The sequence below is a fragment of the Bos indicus genome, chromosome 27, assembly GCF_029378745.1.
Source record: "Bos indicus isolate NIAB-ARS_2022 breed Sahiwal x Tharparkar chromosome 27, NIAB-ARS_B.indTharparkar_mat_pri_1.0, whole genome shotgun sequence".
Taxonomy (NCBI): Eukaryota; Metazoa; Chordata; class Mammalia; order Artiodactyla; family Bovidae; genus Bos; species Bos indicus.
In genome coordinates, this window is record NC_091786.1 from 33,409,275 (window position 1) to 33,425,595 (window position 16,321).

Sequence of the window (16,321 nt, forward strand, 5' to 3'; positions counted from 1 at the left end):
TCCACCGCATCCCCCATCCAACCATCATTTATCCATCCTTCCTTCAACTCCACAGATACGTACTGAGACTTGATATGTGCCTGACACCATTCTCCATGTGCGATCACAGGAGTGAATTTGACAAAAATCCTGCTTTAAGGATTTACACTGTTGGGGGAGTGAAATTTATGTTGGATTGCAGTAATTGCTCTGGTGAAAGACGAAGCTGCAAAGGATATAGTTGGGGATGGTGTTGCTATTTAAAATGGGTCTTCTGGGAAGGATTTTCTTGTAGCTGTCTGAGGCAAGTATGTCATAAACAAGACAACAGGAGATTCTGGCCCCACCCAGGCTTGCTCCACCTGCTCTACTGTCTCTCACTCAGCCTGTCACTCGCACTCCTGTGAGCAGAACTGAGGCCACTCTGCAGCCATCACACCTGGGTACCTCTGCGGTTCATGCTGACGTGGCGTCCATGCCGGATGGTATGAGGGTATCTGGCTCTGCTGAGTACCCAGGGCCTTCTGGGACTTTAGCTGAGTAGGCGAGAACAGATAATTGAGGTTTAAATTTAGCTGACAATGCAATGAAAGGTCAAGAGCCAAGGAAAGGGGAAAAGAACAGCGGGGAGAGTGAGAGAGGCTGCTGCACCCAGTTACGTCAGAATGAAGATGGATAATTTCAGTATCTGCGAAAAGCCTGGACTGGGCAGAACTGAGGGCGATCCCTGCACTGAGGGGCAGGGAGATGAAGGGGAGGGAGCAGGGAGCCTCATCTTGTTCCATCCTTCAGCTCTAGCCTGTGCGACAATGGTCTAAAGGGCAGTACCTTATCGTACCTGATGACTGAAACCCAGCCATGGCTTGAAAATTCCTGACCTACTATGGGAATTGTCTTCTTCTGAACAGAAGAATAAATCATAAATCTTATGATTGCATGTGGAATTGTCTGAGTGAGGTCAAAAAGATTACAATATTATAATCTTTTGTATAATTATACAATTATAATCAAAAGATTACAGTGAACTTGAATCTCTTGAAGGTGTTGGATATTCTGAAACAGTGGTGCTCAAAAACAACACATTCTGCTCTCAAAATTTTCTTGTAGTGAAAGTTAACCACATCTTCCACAGTTGGTGATGGGCTTTTCCCCTTCATGTGGGAACAAGAAATTAAGGCTATTCAGCGGTAAGGTTAGAGGTGAAACACACAAGATAAATCATAAAGTGCAACTTTTCTCATATTACCTCCTTTGAAACCAAGCCAGTGATGAATAGCTGAGGTCAAATGGTTTATCTGCAAAACACTGAATTCAAACCATTGCAAACCCCTGAGCTCATAAAATGTGAAGTATATTGAATACTATGCTGCTGCTAAGTCACTTCAGTCGTGTGCGATCCCATAGACGGCAGCCCACCAGGCTCCCCTGTCCCTGGGATTCTCCACGCAAGAACACTGGAATGGGTTGCCATTTCCTTCTCCAATGCATGAAAGTGAAAAGTGAAAGTGAAGTCGCTCAGTCGTGTCTGACTCTTAGCGACCCCATGGACTGCAGCCTACTAGGCTCCTCCATCCACGGGATTTTCCAGGCAAGAGTACTGGAGTGGGGTGCCATTGCCTTCTCCAATTGAATACTATAAAGTAACTCAAAGATAGGAATTGGATTTAAGTATCTTCTCTGCAAAAGATGTCTCTGCTCAACAGACTCTAAGTATCTGGAATAATTTTACAGTTAAAACAGAGTCAAGGAGGAAGACTGACTTGCTTGAACCCAAGTGCCAGAGAGAACAGTCTGGGTTTTAACCCGTTTTGTCTCCCAATTCCAAGTTCACATTGTCCAATACCCAACACTGAACTCCTGGGAAGTACAGCCTCTTACGAGATCACATCACACCAGAAAGGTGGCATCACCGGGGGCTGGCAGCCAAGACATGTGGGCAGAGAAGAACCTAGATCTATGTCACTGAAACACCATTTTATCTGTGCTTCTTTTTGATGACAGCATAAGACGCTCAAGACTCAGCCAAATGACCAGAAAAACCTCATGAAATTAACAGAGCATTTAGAGAAGTTGTCATGTGGATCTCATGGGAACACAGCTGGTGATGCAGCTGCCACCACTCCTGCTTCTCAAACACCAGCTTCTGTTGTAACCAAGAGCTGCAAAACCTCACTGAAAGAGCCCTCCTCAAGCCTGAACATTTTTTATTAGGGGAAAAAAAAAAGATGAGGGGACAAGGGAGGACCTGTAGGATATTCAGTATGAAAATACTCCTTCGTAAGTGACTTCCCTCATGGTCCAGTGGCTGAGACTCCACTCACAATGCAGGGGCCCCAGTTCCACACGTGCCACAACTAAGAGTTCACATGCCACAGCTAGAGGTCCCACGGGCAGCAACAAAGACCTGGCACAGCCAAATAAACGAACTAAAACTATAGTAGGTTGGAATTGTGACAGAAGGGAAATTCCACGTGTGTGTGTGTGGACTGCTTATACCTCTGAGAGGAGAAATTAAATGATGCCCAGTCACTGAAGGCAACACAAACTTGGGAAATAACACTGCAATTTTGAGATTCGAGTTTTATTTACAAGTAAATGAAGACTGTCCCCTGTAGCCGCTCATTTGGGGTGAGAAGAGCAATGTAAAGAAGTAGCTGTTGGCTCCACAGTGATGAGTGAGAGGAGTCCATGCCACTATTTCTTTAGACGATGATTTTGTAATTAAAATGAAAAACAAAAACAAAAACAAAAACAGAACACATGATTTCTTCATGTTGCATCTGTGAAAGAATTAAAAATAAAAATGACTTTTCAAAACTCTATTATAGAGTCTCTCATCACATGTGTGAGGTGACCAGGCTGTCACTTCGTTTAGTGACAGCCCTGCTCCCCAAGAGCGACAGTCTCTGCGCAGAAGACTTAATACTCCTCGAGAGTATCTGCCCGAGGGATGGACAGGCCTCGATCCTTCAGGGCCTGGACTTTCAGCTTCTCGGCTTCCAGCTTGGTCTGCTGTTCCACCCTCTGTTCTTCTAAGATTTCTTCAATAGACACTTGCTGGAGAGGTGTGTCACTCTCCTTTTCTAAGTCCTACAAAACAAGCAGGTTTGGAAAACTTTACCTTGTGACCAAGAATAGAAAACATCACAGATACAAAGGCAAATGGATTCCTATATCAGGCTTGAGTTATTTTACTTGTGCCAGGGCACAAACACCCTATGGACAGATAACACTTTACAAAGGAATGGCTGGCAACACTCCTATAGAACACACGGGTGTGGTTTAACAGGAATCAGTATCAGTGTGCATAACAAAGCTTTAGTCTGTGCAAAGTCCTACATGAGTTAAGAACTACTTTTCTTACAGCTATTTGCCCAACCCCAGGAAATCCAAGAGAGAAGTCACCGAGGTCAAGGTAGCTTAAAATAAATTTTGTATTTATACATAGTCAAAGTCAGCGTAATTTCTGGAGCTTTTTTTTTTTCGCTAAAAAGTATAAAACACTGATTCAAAGTAGAACCCCTGACCCCCAGCCCCCAAGCCAAAGGCAATCAACTGGCCCTCTGTTAACACAGGACTACTTTCTCCCCCATGGCAACTAGTCTTCTGGAGAAAACCCCAGCAAACCAGCTGGGTTAGTAAACCATTTTGGCCCCAACATTCTTCACAAATATTGGCTACATTTCCCATTTAATATGGTAAAATATGCTAATATTTTTATTTTTGAACATCCTAAACATCTGATAACCAACTTGATAATGCAGAACTTTGCTATAAAATTATCCATCTACTGACTGTTTCTTCTCCTTAAGAAGTTTATCTAGGTATCACTTGGTGTTTCTGTAACATGGAAAGCCTCCACGGACAGGGTACTCACATTTCTCATCCTCCGACTTTTACTTAAAAATCTGGGAAGGCATCAACGCAAACGCCACCTCTCCAAACGTTCCAGCCTACTGCTAGATGCTAATTTGCAGAGGCGGCCAAGGCCTCAGAAGCCACAGCGGTGACACCACGGATGGAGGACTCTCCCAGAGAGGTTAGAGCGAAAGCCACATAAATTCCATAAGCAAGCCCTGCCCCCAAAAGTTAGCTGCATCCAGCAAAATATACATTATCAAGTGTGATCTTCCCTCACAGCCCATGGGCGGCAGAAGGGAAGACAATGTTCTTGGCTCAGTGTCCTACCTCCTGGACTTCCCAATGTTATGCGCTGAGCTATTTGTGTGGTTATGACAATGCTGTTTCCCAACAATCAGCTTATTACTTAAGGCCGTGTGTCTCATTATCCTTGAGGTAGAAGCCAGGGACTTCACAAACAACTGCGTGTCTACAGAATGCAAGTGGCTTCTAGTTTTGCGTTTTCCTAGAATTGGTACACGTCTTCAAACAGACCATCGATTCATAGAACTGTGGAAGCAGGCCCGAACCGTATTTCTTTAGTAATACCACTATAAAAAATTCTGCAGAATCTGAACCATTAACATACCAAAAAAAGAGTACTCTTCTCCACGAAAGGGCTCCCAGGAAACAATGACACTTCAAGAATAAACACAAATTTTTCTCTTCACATACATCTACACAGGGCCGTGTCTGTGCCAATGTAACTGGCACAGAAAGTGTATCTGTGCTGTTTTCTATTCTTCAATTAAAGCAGTGTGTGTGTGTGGTCTTGTGACTTAAATCTTTCCCCTGATAGCAAAGTAATACATTTCCTCTCTAAAAGTTAAATTCAGAAAAGTAAAAAAGGAGGAAAAAATAATCACCCACCATCCTACCATCCAGAGATTGGCCAGTTCCTCTGAATATTCAGTCAGACGACAATCCCGACCCCTACATCCCAGGATACCATGGTGCTTTACATCAACCACAAAAATATTTTTAAAACTTGAAAGTTACTTCATATATTTCATAGCAATTCTTGGACAGCATTGATTAGTTCTTTCTGTTTCCAACATGAACAAACACGACCCTGGCAGAATTACCTCCTTACTTTCGCGAATGGTGTATAGTTAAAAACTGCTATGAAAACAAATAAACAAACAAACAAACAAAAAACAGCTACAGACCAAGCCACTTCTCTCCAAAGACTTCTGTAAACCTGACTTAACATGTGGCTAGGGATTGTGAAATGCTACTGAAAACTTTAAAGATAAAATCAAGGTTTGATTTTCCTGGAAAACGCAATAATCAGAAGCACCAGGATCAAGTCAAAGATATTAAATAAAGCACTTTTAAAGTAACTGTTTAATGTAAACTGTGAAATCATTTTATCTTCTTTAAAAATGTCAGAGTAGTTCTAATATATATTTTGGAGAAGTAGTTTTCTAATGGTTCACATACATACACACTCACACCTACAGAAACACCACTTGAGAGGATTTAACTTTTTACTTGCCAGCTGGCTTTCCTGACAGATAATATGAACCTCCTCCTTGACTGGGAGCTAAGAAGCCAAGTGAGGTCGAGTCCATTCTCAGAAAATGAAGAAAGGCTTCTGCTGCAGGCACTCTTGCCCCCTGCTCCCTTTAAGACACAGATACCACACTGTACATGCCATGTGCCTTTCCCCCAACCCAACTGTCTGTACGCCTTGGAAGACCGTTTGCAAACAGCTGTTTAAATGACTACAAAATATTCCAGTGTTGGGAAGCCATATTTCATTGGACTATTCTTCTCTCGCTAGGTATCGGACTTCAATTTTCTGCTACTAAAGATACAAGAGTAATCTTCTAATGAACACATTTGTGTGGGACAGTGTTTTATATATATAATGGCTGCACCACTCAGCTCCTCGGACTTAGTTCCAGGGACTGAACCCTGGCCTCTGCGGTGAGAGTGTGGAGTCCTAACCATTGGACTGCTAAAAAACTCCCATGTAGGACAGTATTTTTTGATATCAGGTAAAAATCCATGATATTTTACTGCTAATGGGATCAAAATCTTTAATATGCCAGTAGGCACTGAAACAAAGCTGACTGTTCTCTGAAGCTCTCCTTTTACAATATCCCTTTCTTAAGCTAATTTGGTGGTTTCCCGTGAGAAGCTGGGTGAAGGTGGAAACATTTTTTCCTTCTTGAGAAGACAAAAAGAAACCTAACCGGTGTGATTGTCAAGAGCCATAGCAGCTTAACAGTTTTCACTTACTATTTCTCCTAGCAGGACCACATTTTCTCCTCTGACCACAAAAATCCCTCGAGGAATATCACCGTATTTTTTGCCCACATGAATACGCTCCACAGTCTGATGTAGCACTAAGTTAGCTATAAGTGTACAGGGAAGAAACAAAGACATTTAGTTCAAATTACTTTACAGGTAAAGGTCCATAACTCAATCAGTTATCTTGAGTAGAAACGATTAGCTGAACATGATTTTCAAACTTTCTAATTCTGGAAAATGCTAAAATTTCAAACAATCTCATCCTGTTTCATTCAGACACACCACTTGGAGATTTTTAAACAACTGCAAATAGAGTACTTGGGATTATGTTGCACTAATACAAGAAGGATGGTGGAAATAAATGAAGAAAATTAAATTCCTTATGAGTTAATTGCTGATAGCAACATGACTATAAGAAAATATGATAAGGTACTTGGAAAACTCTGAAGTCCAAACAACTGCAGAAGTTATCTTTTTTTTCTTTTAGAAGGAAACATTTTTTCTACTTTGTGCAGGTATGTGTGTGTGATGATTTATCAAAGATTTAACTTTGTTTCAGTACAGATGATTCATTTAATCCAATGTAGGTATTAATGGATTATGATACAACAGTAATCTGTTTTTTTCCCCTTGTGTTAGATGACTGTAATTTGGTAATCTGAGAGTAACATTAGTATTCACTACTTTCCCCTCATGTAGTCTGATGAATTTGACTTAAGGTTTAGGACCACAGTCTGTGCAGAAAAATTACTTTTCTTCCTTCAGTTGGTACTGCTGTCATCTTTGAAGAAACAACAGTACTATCATCTGTGATTCTTATAAGTATTTCAATTATGTTGTTCTTCCTTAGGCCCAAAGCCACTGACCTAGCTGATGTCCAACAAATGTTGACATGAACTGAAGTTTCTCAAGACAGGAGCAAATATAAGGTCTCTTTAGAAAAACGCAAGAGACAGAATCAAGATTAAGACCTTGAGTCTGATGTATCCCAAAGTATAAAATCCTGAGCTTAATGTTGGGGGTCCCTAAAAAGCTTCAGGAAAGGCCTCTGACCCACTTTTCATTGGACAGGGAGGGATTACCTTCAGGGCAGGAACTGCTTTGAAGAGTAGTCGCACCCAAGCCAATGTACAAATGAGCAGCCTTTTCAGTAGACTGAGTGTATTTCTATCATCTGGCTCCCTCTAATGGGGAAAATAAAAAATAGTCCAAAACACTGTAACCACATGTTCTAGTAGTGAAAACCAGTTTTAGAAATAAAATATAAGCTTGTAAACACAAGCTTTCAAACCACCTAATTGTAATTTAGAAAACAATGATGTAGTGACTTAAAACACTATTTCATCATGCCAGGTACATGAAAAAAGTTGCAGATAAACTTCAATACGAAACAACATAAAAATACAGTGGGCAGCTCTTATCATCCAGAGGATGGGATGATAAAAGCCACCATGGCTCTTATCATCATGGACTCATGTAATACATACCAAATTGATCAATGCTTCTCAAAAAGCCTATAAGTGTCCTTCCATCTCGAAGCAGGACCAAGTGCTTTTCTGGGGAGAGGAAAAGAGATCTTTAAAAAATGAACTGTTAGCTTCAGCGAGTTTACAGGGAAACAAAAACAGAGTTAGTAGCAGATTAAGCTTTACCATTTCCTATTACAGAGCATTTAACGCAGAGTTCATTGAGAAACTAGAGGGATGACCAAGGCAGCTGGGGATTAGTTTAGATGAGAAGATGCGTGGTGAAAAGAATCTAAGAGGGGCAGCAGAGTGGGGAAGGACTGGGCACGCAGTCAGGGGGCCCAACGGACTGGCTCCAGATGCCAGTGCTTGACAGTTAAACCCTGTCAGCATCATGTCAGTTTCTATACCTGCCAATTTGGACATTTGATCTAGATGGTCTTTATGATCTTAATTTTCCAAAATTATTTTCCCCTCATCTTAGAGAGTTTCTATTTCACACTGTGGAATCAGAGACGGTTTTAAATAAAAACAGTACCAAAGACGTGTAAAATGAGGATGCTGATAATAAAACCAGAGCAAAAATTCAACAGAATATATTGAGGGCTATGTGCTGTTCTGGGGCCTAGATATATAGTAGAGAATAAGACTCAGAGTCACCAACCTCATGAACTTATAAGCCTGGTGGAGAAAAACAAACATATTTAAAAAAATGACCTATGGTGATTAGTCTAGCAGAATAAAAACAAGACAGCAGGATAATATGAGAAAGGGAGGGAAAGAAGCTATAGAAGAGAGGGTGGTGAGGACTTCCAGGGTAGTCCAGGGGCTAAGACTCCACACTCCCAATGTAGGGGGCCCAGGAACAAGATCTCATATGCTACAACTAAGAGTGTGCATGCTGCGACTAAAGATACCATGTGCTGCAACTAAGACCCGGTGTAGCCAAGTAAATAAACAAACATGGGGGGGGGGCGGGGAGAGAAGGTGGCTAGGGAAAACCCCTCTGAAGAGGTGACTCTTCGAGACACTGAAGAATGACAGTAAGCCAGTCACTAGAATAGCTAGCAGACTGAGCTACAAGGGAAGCCCAGAATAGCTAGCAAAAATCACTTATTTGTCTTTAATGCCATGCATAAAGTACTTTCTAAGTCTTCCCTGGTGGCTCAGAGGTTTAAGCGTCTGCCTGGAATGTGGGAGACCCAGGTTCGATCCCTGGGTCGGGAAGATCCCCTGGAGAAGGAAATGGCAACCCACTCCAGTAACCCACTCCAGAATCCCATGGAGGGAGGAGCCTGGTGGGCTACAGTCCATGGGGTCACAAAGAGTCGGACACGACTGAGCAACTTCACTTCACTTTCTACATGCAGAACGTGGACCATAAAGAAGGCTGAGCACCAAAGAACTGATGCAAGACTCTTAACAGTCCCTTAGGCAGCAAGGAGATCAACCCAGTCAATCCTGAAGGAAATCAACCCTGAATATTGGAAGGACTGATGCTGAAGCTGAAGCTCTGATACTTTGGCCACTTGATGCAAAGAGCCGACTCAATGGAAAAGACCCTGATACTGGGAAAGACTGAGGGCAAGAGGAGAAGGGGGCAAGAGAGGATGAGATGGTTGGATGGCATCATCAACACAATGGACATGAGTCTGAGCAAACTCTGGGAGACAGTGAAAGACAGGGAAGCCTGGTGTGTTATAGTCCAGGGGGTTGTAAAGAGTCGGACACCACTGAGCGACCGAACAATGCAGAACAGTGCAACAAGACAGTGATTCTTTCCTGAAGGAATTTATAGGCTTTTTTGTTGCTATAATTAAGATGCAGATGCTATAATAAAGATGCAGATGCAGATGCTATAATAAAGATGCAGAACAGTGCAACAAGACAGTGATTCTTTCCTGAAGGAATTTATAGGCTTTTTTGTTGCTATAATTAAGTACCACAAGAGGGCAAATCTTAATTACATGAGACTGAGAGAAACTGTATCTAGCTGGAGGTATCTGAGTTGGACTTGAAAGTCAAAGTGAAGTTGCTCAGTCGTGTCCGACTCTTGGCAACCCCATGGACTGTAGCCTACCAGGCTCCTCTGTCCATGGGATTTTCCAGGCAAGCGTACTGGAGTGGGTTGCCATTGCCTCCTCCAATGGACCTTAAAAGGTAGATAATTTTTGGCCATGGGAAGAGTGACAGGGACTGGGAAGAGGAGGGAAATCTGTAATTTAGGCAGAAGAAAAGGGAGCTGTGTATCCAGACGTGTGGCTAAAAGTTGAGGGTGTGAAGGGAATAGGAGATGAAGTCAGAAAAGTACTGGGAGCAGGCTGAGTTTGGATGTGACTTCATGGGGAGTAAGACAACTCTGAAGATTCAACTGGTAGAAAAAGAATGGTTTTGAGGATATTACCAGAGTCTGAGACATGAAGAAGAGACCTGAAGCAGGGCAGAGATGGGAAGGGAGAGGATGAGAGGATCAAGACACTGCAGTTATAAGGGATGGAATTGGTCAACCAAGAGTGTTTGTATATGTAGATATGTGTGTGAGAGTGGGAAGCTAAGAGATGGGTTAAAGATGATGCAGGAATTTTGAGTCATCTTGTCAGGAAGGACCATGTACCAAAAGTCAGGAGTGAAAGAAGCAAGATCCCGTGGAAGGTGTTTTGCTGTTGTGATTCTCCAGTAGTATCAAGACACCTGTGCAGAAACGTCAGCTGGCAACTGGAGATTTAAGACTGGAAGGCCAAAGAAGTCTGGATCAGAGCAATTTCCGATATGCCCACAAAGAGGTGATACCATTATTAAAGTCCAGGAACTCTCCTAGAGATTTAAAGAAAGCGGCAGCCAAAGATGGAACGTAGGAGTCCATTTATTTTAGGGAACAATAACTGTTGCAGAGATAAGAAAATCAAGTACCAGTGTTGGAAAAATCAAGAAAATGAAGAATCCTATGATAATGGCATCACAGTGCCAAAAAGGGGAAGGAATGCATTAGACAGATGTCTTTTAAGACTGCAGTTTCAGAAGCGTGTTGACCAAAAAATCTGACTGCAGGGTGACAGAGGTGGTCTACACCAGGTAGCCAGGAAACAGCTAAAATGGGAGATATTTAAGAGGTTTAGGGGTACAGATGTGAAAAAAGGAATGGGAATTTGATGGTGAAATATAACTGAAAAAAAAATATGACAGACAAGAACATACATGAGGGGGAGCAAAAGATATGAGCAAAAAAGGGTATTAATGGATTCCAGAAGCAGCTGGCAGGAAAAATAAATAAGACACAGACTGAAAGGGAGGAATACTTCCAAATGAGATGAGAAGATGTGTGAAAATACAGAAAGACTGAGGAGAGAGGAGGAAAGTGTGTGTGTGTTGCAGTGAAGGCTGCATATGAAGTGATTTGAAACCACTGAGTAGAGGAGGAGCTTGGAATCTGCAAAAGGGGTTAGAGACTTGAGAAAAACAATTACTTTTGTTAGAACGGCAGGATGTGCTAGGGATCTCAAATAACTCAGATACATAACAAGAGAGGTGAGGGCACCATCCTCAGACAATTAGAATTAAAGATTTCATTACACGTTACAGACAGGCGTGTACAGTGGTTACTCACACATGAATTTGATCCAAGCTACACTACATTCCCTTCAGTAGCAAAATCACTAATTTGGATCTAAAAAGTGATTTCAGAGGATAGGGAGAGGATTTCATCACAAATTCATTCTTTACATGCACAGTAACTGCAGAAGATTGCTGAACTTGTTTGGAACTGCGTGGTAACTGTTTCGCAGCAATTACAAGTTAATGAGACAGATCACACAATTGTGCACAACTTTAAAAAGTGTTGTTTTAGGAGTAACTCACAGATCAGAGTTTGGAAGAACAAAAGACAACTGATACAACCGAGCTCTTCTTCAGGATAGTGACTAGGAATAAGGGAGGTCTTAACAGTAAGAGAAAACTAACAGAGAAAAAAAGTAAATTTGAAGTGACTCAGTCTTTCTGGAAAAGTCACTACCTAGTCTGAAAAGCTGCTGCTGCTGCTGCTGCTAAGTCACTTCAGTCGTGTCCGACTCTGTGCGACCCCCTAGACGGCAGCCCACCAGGCTCCCCCGTCCCTGGGATTCTCCAGACAAGAACACTGGAGTGGGTTGCCATTTCCTTCTCCAATGCATGAAAGTGAAAAGTGAAAGTGAAGTCGCTCAGTCGTGTCCGACTCCAGCGACCCCATGGACTGCAGCCAGGCTCCTCGGTCCATGGGATTTTCCAGGCAAAAGTACTGGAGTGGGGTGCCACTGCCTTCTCCATACTGCTGCTGCTGCTGCTGCTGCTAAGTCGCTTCAGTCGTGTCCGACTCTGTGCGACCCCATAGACGGCAGCCCACCAGGCTCCCCCGTCCCTGGGACTCTCCAGGCAAGAACACTGGAGTGGGTTGCCATTTCCTTCTCCAGTCTGAAAAGCTAAATACTCTCAAACGGTAAAAGACTGCAAACGGCCACACAGTATAAACCCTACGTTTAGTGCTAATTAAGTCCAACTGCTGTTGTATTACTATTTTCGTTTCTGCAAGAACCCTTTCTCTGAGAATTCTCATTCATCCACCCAGTAACCACCTGGTACTTCGAAATACCACAGGTGGGAGACGATGGACCGGGGAAACGGTAACTTTCACATGTGAGCTTCAGCAGCCGCATCCGTGAAAAGCAGAAATGAATTCAACAGCTTGCCCGGGAGATCCGGTGGAAGCTGCGAGAGGCGGGATACAGGCAGAAGTCGACAAAGTGGCAAACGGCGTGTCCCGTGACTCCGGCATCCTGCTAGGATGCCAACGCCGGACGTCCAGAACTGGACTAAATACACACCGCCCCCGGCCCGGACTCATTCTATCAGCTTCCTCCTTAAGAGGCACCCTCCTGGGAGGAAGGGTTTCACCCTAGACTTCACTCTGAGGAGATGAACTACTCACTGTCGATGTCCTCGATGAGGCTGGCGGTGCCAGGCATATAGTTCATTTTGAGTCGAGATGGAGCTGCAGCGTATGGCGGCGGTGGGCCAGCGCGTCCCACACCTCCTTCCTCCCACCGCGGTCGCCGCCTCTGCGGGACCGGGACAGGAACCCGGACCCGGACCAACGCCGCCGCCGCGGCTTTCAGCAGCCGGGGCCTGCCGGAAACGCCGCCATGTACACCACCCACTTCCGGGGCCACGTGCCCGCCCTCAGGAAGAGGCGGGACCGTTCATGTGGTTACCCCCGCCCCGGGATACCCTTTCCATAGCCCTGACGAGAAGGGGAAGAGGAGTCTAGACTGCACGGACAGTGCGGAGGTGTGTTCTCCCTTTTAAGGAACGCTCGTTCTCCTGCTTCCTAGACCCCAGAGACACAGACAGCCGCCCTCGGCCTCTCAGGACGCGGAAGCGGAGGGGGGGGTCGGGGGGCGGGATCCAGCCAGGATTGGCTGTTGCAGGCCGACCCCCTTTCCCTGCGGTCCATTCGCGCTTCCCCGCCGGCGCCTGCGCGGTGGGCCGGCAGTGAGGGGCAGGGGGGCGGGAAGTGCCTGGGGGCGGCAGAGCCCATGTCGGCCTTGAGGCGCTCGGGCTACGGCCCCAGTGACGGCCCGTCTTATGGCCGCTACTACGGGCCTGGGGGTGGGGATGTTCCGGTGCACCCGCCTCCGCCCATCTATCCCCCACGCCCCGAGCCTCCCCAGCCTCCCATTTCCTGGCGGGGGCGCGGGGGCGGCCCGGCGGAGACCACCTGGCCGGGGGAAGGCGGAGGAGGCGATGGCTACTACGCGTCTGGAGGCGCCTGGTCAGAGCCAGGTCGTGCTGGCGGAGGCCACCAGGTGAGCTTTGCGCCACCGGTCCCCAGGGTGGGGTGGGGGAGTCCGATAAGGGAGTCTTTGGGGGTGAGGGCTATTGGGATTGATACAGCTGCCAAGAGTTCGTAATGAATTGGGTTTCGTGCGTTTTCCTAATACGGCTTTGGAGAGACAAGAGACTAGGATCGTGGGTGGGGGTATATGCTTGTGTTTTCTCTGCCCCTTCTCTTGCGCTTCAGCCGTAATAAATGTCTTCTTACCAGGAAAAAAACAAAAAGATCCTGCGCTGAACCTGCTAAGCTGAGTAGCAGGCTGCGAATCTCTCGTCTGGGGGATGAGGTTGGGCTGGAGTGACCTGGCTTTGCTTTTCCAATCCTCACAATTTATCCTGCGTGGTTCGTGGGGGCCGCCTCTCTCCAAGGACGGATGTGGCTGCAGCCCCCTCCCGCTGGGAAGGAACGCGAAGGAAAGGGAGGGATCTGGGCATTTAGCCCTTTGCCCCTAAAGCATAGCCGGGTATTGAATCATCGATCATCATCAGTGTTGGAAAGCACCTATCCGTGGGTTGTGTGTAATCGTAACGGTGACTGCAACGTAGATGTCATTACAGCGTCCCTGTTTTACGATGGAAGAACTGCTGACCGTGAAAGGTTAACTCAGTTGCTCAATATATTAAGACCTCTGACATTTTATTCTGTGTCGTCGTGCCGGAAATATACTTCTGTTTTGTTAATGCAATATTCTTCGTAGAGGATTACGGTTCTATGGTGAGGGCACACCTCTCCTTGTCTTCAGGAATTATAACATTCTCATTGGTTGAAATGTAATAATGAAATTCCCAGACATTGCCGGTGGAAATGTAAAATGGTTCAGTGTTTTGGAAAACGGTTTGGCAGTTCCTAAAAACGTTAAGTGTACTGTTAGCAAGCCTGCTGCTAGATATATACCCAAGAGAACTGAAAACATGTCCACATAAGAACCTGTACACACATGTTCATAGCAACTTTATTTATGATAACCAAAAAAGGGAAATACCCCAAATGCTCATCAACTGAAGAATTGATAAAATATAGTATACTCATACCCCTGGAGGGAATGGCAACTCACTCCAGTATTCTTTCTTGGAGAATCCCTATGGACAGAGGAGCCTGGTGGGCTACAGCCCATAGGATCGCAGAGTCAGACAGGACTGAAGGACTAAGCACAGCGCAGCACAGTGTATTTATACAATGAAATTATTTAGCCATAGAAAGTCATGAGGTACTGAAACATTCTTCAAATGGATGAATGTTGAAAATGTGCTACATGGATGAAGACAAAAAGACCAAATATTGTATGATTCCATTTTTTGGAAAATTCCAGGATATAGAAATCTGTAGAAAAATTTGTTGTTTCCAGGAGCTGTGGACCTGGGGACACTGAGAAAGATAGATAAAGGGTATGGGGTTTCCTTTGGGGATGATGAAAATACTCTGAATTTAATGATGATAACTGCACAAGTCTGAGTATATTAAAACCATGAATTGTACACTTTAAAAGGGTGAGGTTTATGGTATATCTTGAAAAAATGGTATGAGAAAAAACATGTAGTGAGAGGTTAATTGTTAAGAAAGGTCCATAATTTTTCTGTCTAAATCTGGAATAAGGAGCTGTGGGATTTTGGTCCCATGACGGAGTAGCGTGATGAAATACTTGGCCTGTAAGTAGGCAAACTAGACTGAGGCTCACTTGAAGGGATAGAGGGGAGGCCCGCTGAGCTGAAGACTCTGCCTGGACTTGCTGTGATATCAAAACAAAAGTATGTTTTGTTTTTGGTTAGGGTTAGAGAGGACTTCCTAGGTGGCTCAGCAGTAAAGAATCGGCCAGTTTCGATCCCTGGGTCGGGAAAATCCCCTGGAGAAGGAAATGGCAACCCATTCCAGTGTTCTTGCTTATGAAATCCCATGGACAGAAGAGCCTAGCTGGCTACAGTCCGGGTCACAAAAGAGTTGGACATGACTTTGTGACTTTTTTTTTTTTTTTTAAGGTTAGAGAAGTCAAGATCTCAGTGTCATGCAGGAAGTTGTTAGGTATGGTGGAGTACAGGTGTGCACACAGGTGGGTGATGGTGCTGGAGGGGTGGAGGATAAAGCTGGAATGTGTAATGGGCATTTGTAAATCATTTCAAGAGTTTTTCAGGCAGATATTTTTGAAACTCAAAAAGTATCGGATGATAATTTCTTAGGCAGCAGTAGGAAACTAATAAAAAAGATAAAGGTGATGCCCTACATACTACAAATGTCTTTTCTAAATTTGTGGCTTGTCTTTTGACTTTTTTGTGGTTTTTGACATATTTTTTGCAGTTTTACATAGTCAAACATGTCAGACTTAAAAAAGGTATCAGTTCAGTTCAGTCGTTCAGACGTGTCTGACTCTTTGCAACCCCATGAATCACAGCACGCCAGGCCTCCCTGTCCATCACCACCTCCTGGAGTTCACTCAGACTCAACGTCCATCGAGTCAGTGAGGCCATCCAGCCCTCTCATCCTCTGTCGTCCCCTTCTCCTCCTGCCCCCAATCCCTCCCAGCATCAGAGTCTTTTCCAGTGAGTCAACTCTTCGCGTGAGGTGGCCAAAGTACTGGAGTTTCAGCTTTAGCATCATTCCTTCCAAAGAAATCCCAGGGCTGATCTCCTTCAGAATGGACTGGTTGGATCTCCTTGCAGTCCAAGGGACTCGCAAGAGTCTTCTCCAACACTATAGTTCAAAAGCATCAATTCTTCGGCGCTCAGCCTTCTTCACAGTCCAACTCTCACATCAATACATGACCACAGGAAAAACCATAGTCTTGACTAGACGAACCTTTGTTGGCAAAGTAATGTCTCTGCTTTTGAATATGCTATCTAGGTTGGTCATAACTTTACTTCCA

At 44.5% G+C, this 16,321-nt stretch overlaps 2 protein-coding genes across 2 annotated transcripts in view; one reads left to right on the forward strand and one right to left on the reverse strand.

Moving 5' to 3' along the window:
- Positions 1–2,544: 2,544 nt before the first annotated feature.
- LSM1 (LSM1 homolog, mRNA degradation associated) lies at positions 2,545–12,928 on the reverse strand. The gene is made up of 4 exons (XM_019953480.2): positions 12,562–12,928; positions 7,626–7,694; positions 6,127–6,242; positions 2,545–3,069 (listed from the first exon to the last, which is right to left on the reverse strand). Exons 1-4 carry the CDS (start codon positions 12,605–12,607, stop codon positions 2,899–2,901), a joined length of 402 nt encoding a protein of 133 aa, XP_019809039.1. The 5' UTR covers positions 12,608–12,928; the 3' UTR covers positions 2,545–2,898.
- A 213-nt stretch (positions 12,929–13,141) lies between these two features.
- BAG4 (BAG cochaperone 4) overlaps positions 13,142–16,321 on the forward strand; it is a 30,785-nt gene continuing 27,605 nt past the window's right edge. Inside the window, exon 1 of the mRNA XM_019953479.2 lies at positions 13,142–13,438. Within this exon, the coding sequence (XP_019809038.2) occupies positions 13,169–13,438 (270 nt within the window). The 5' untranslated portion in view covers positions 13,142–13,168. The remainder of the gene's footprint in view (positions 13,439–16,321) is intronic.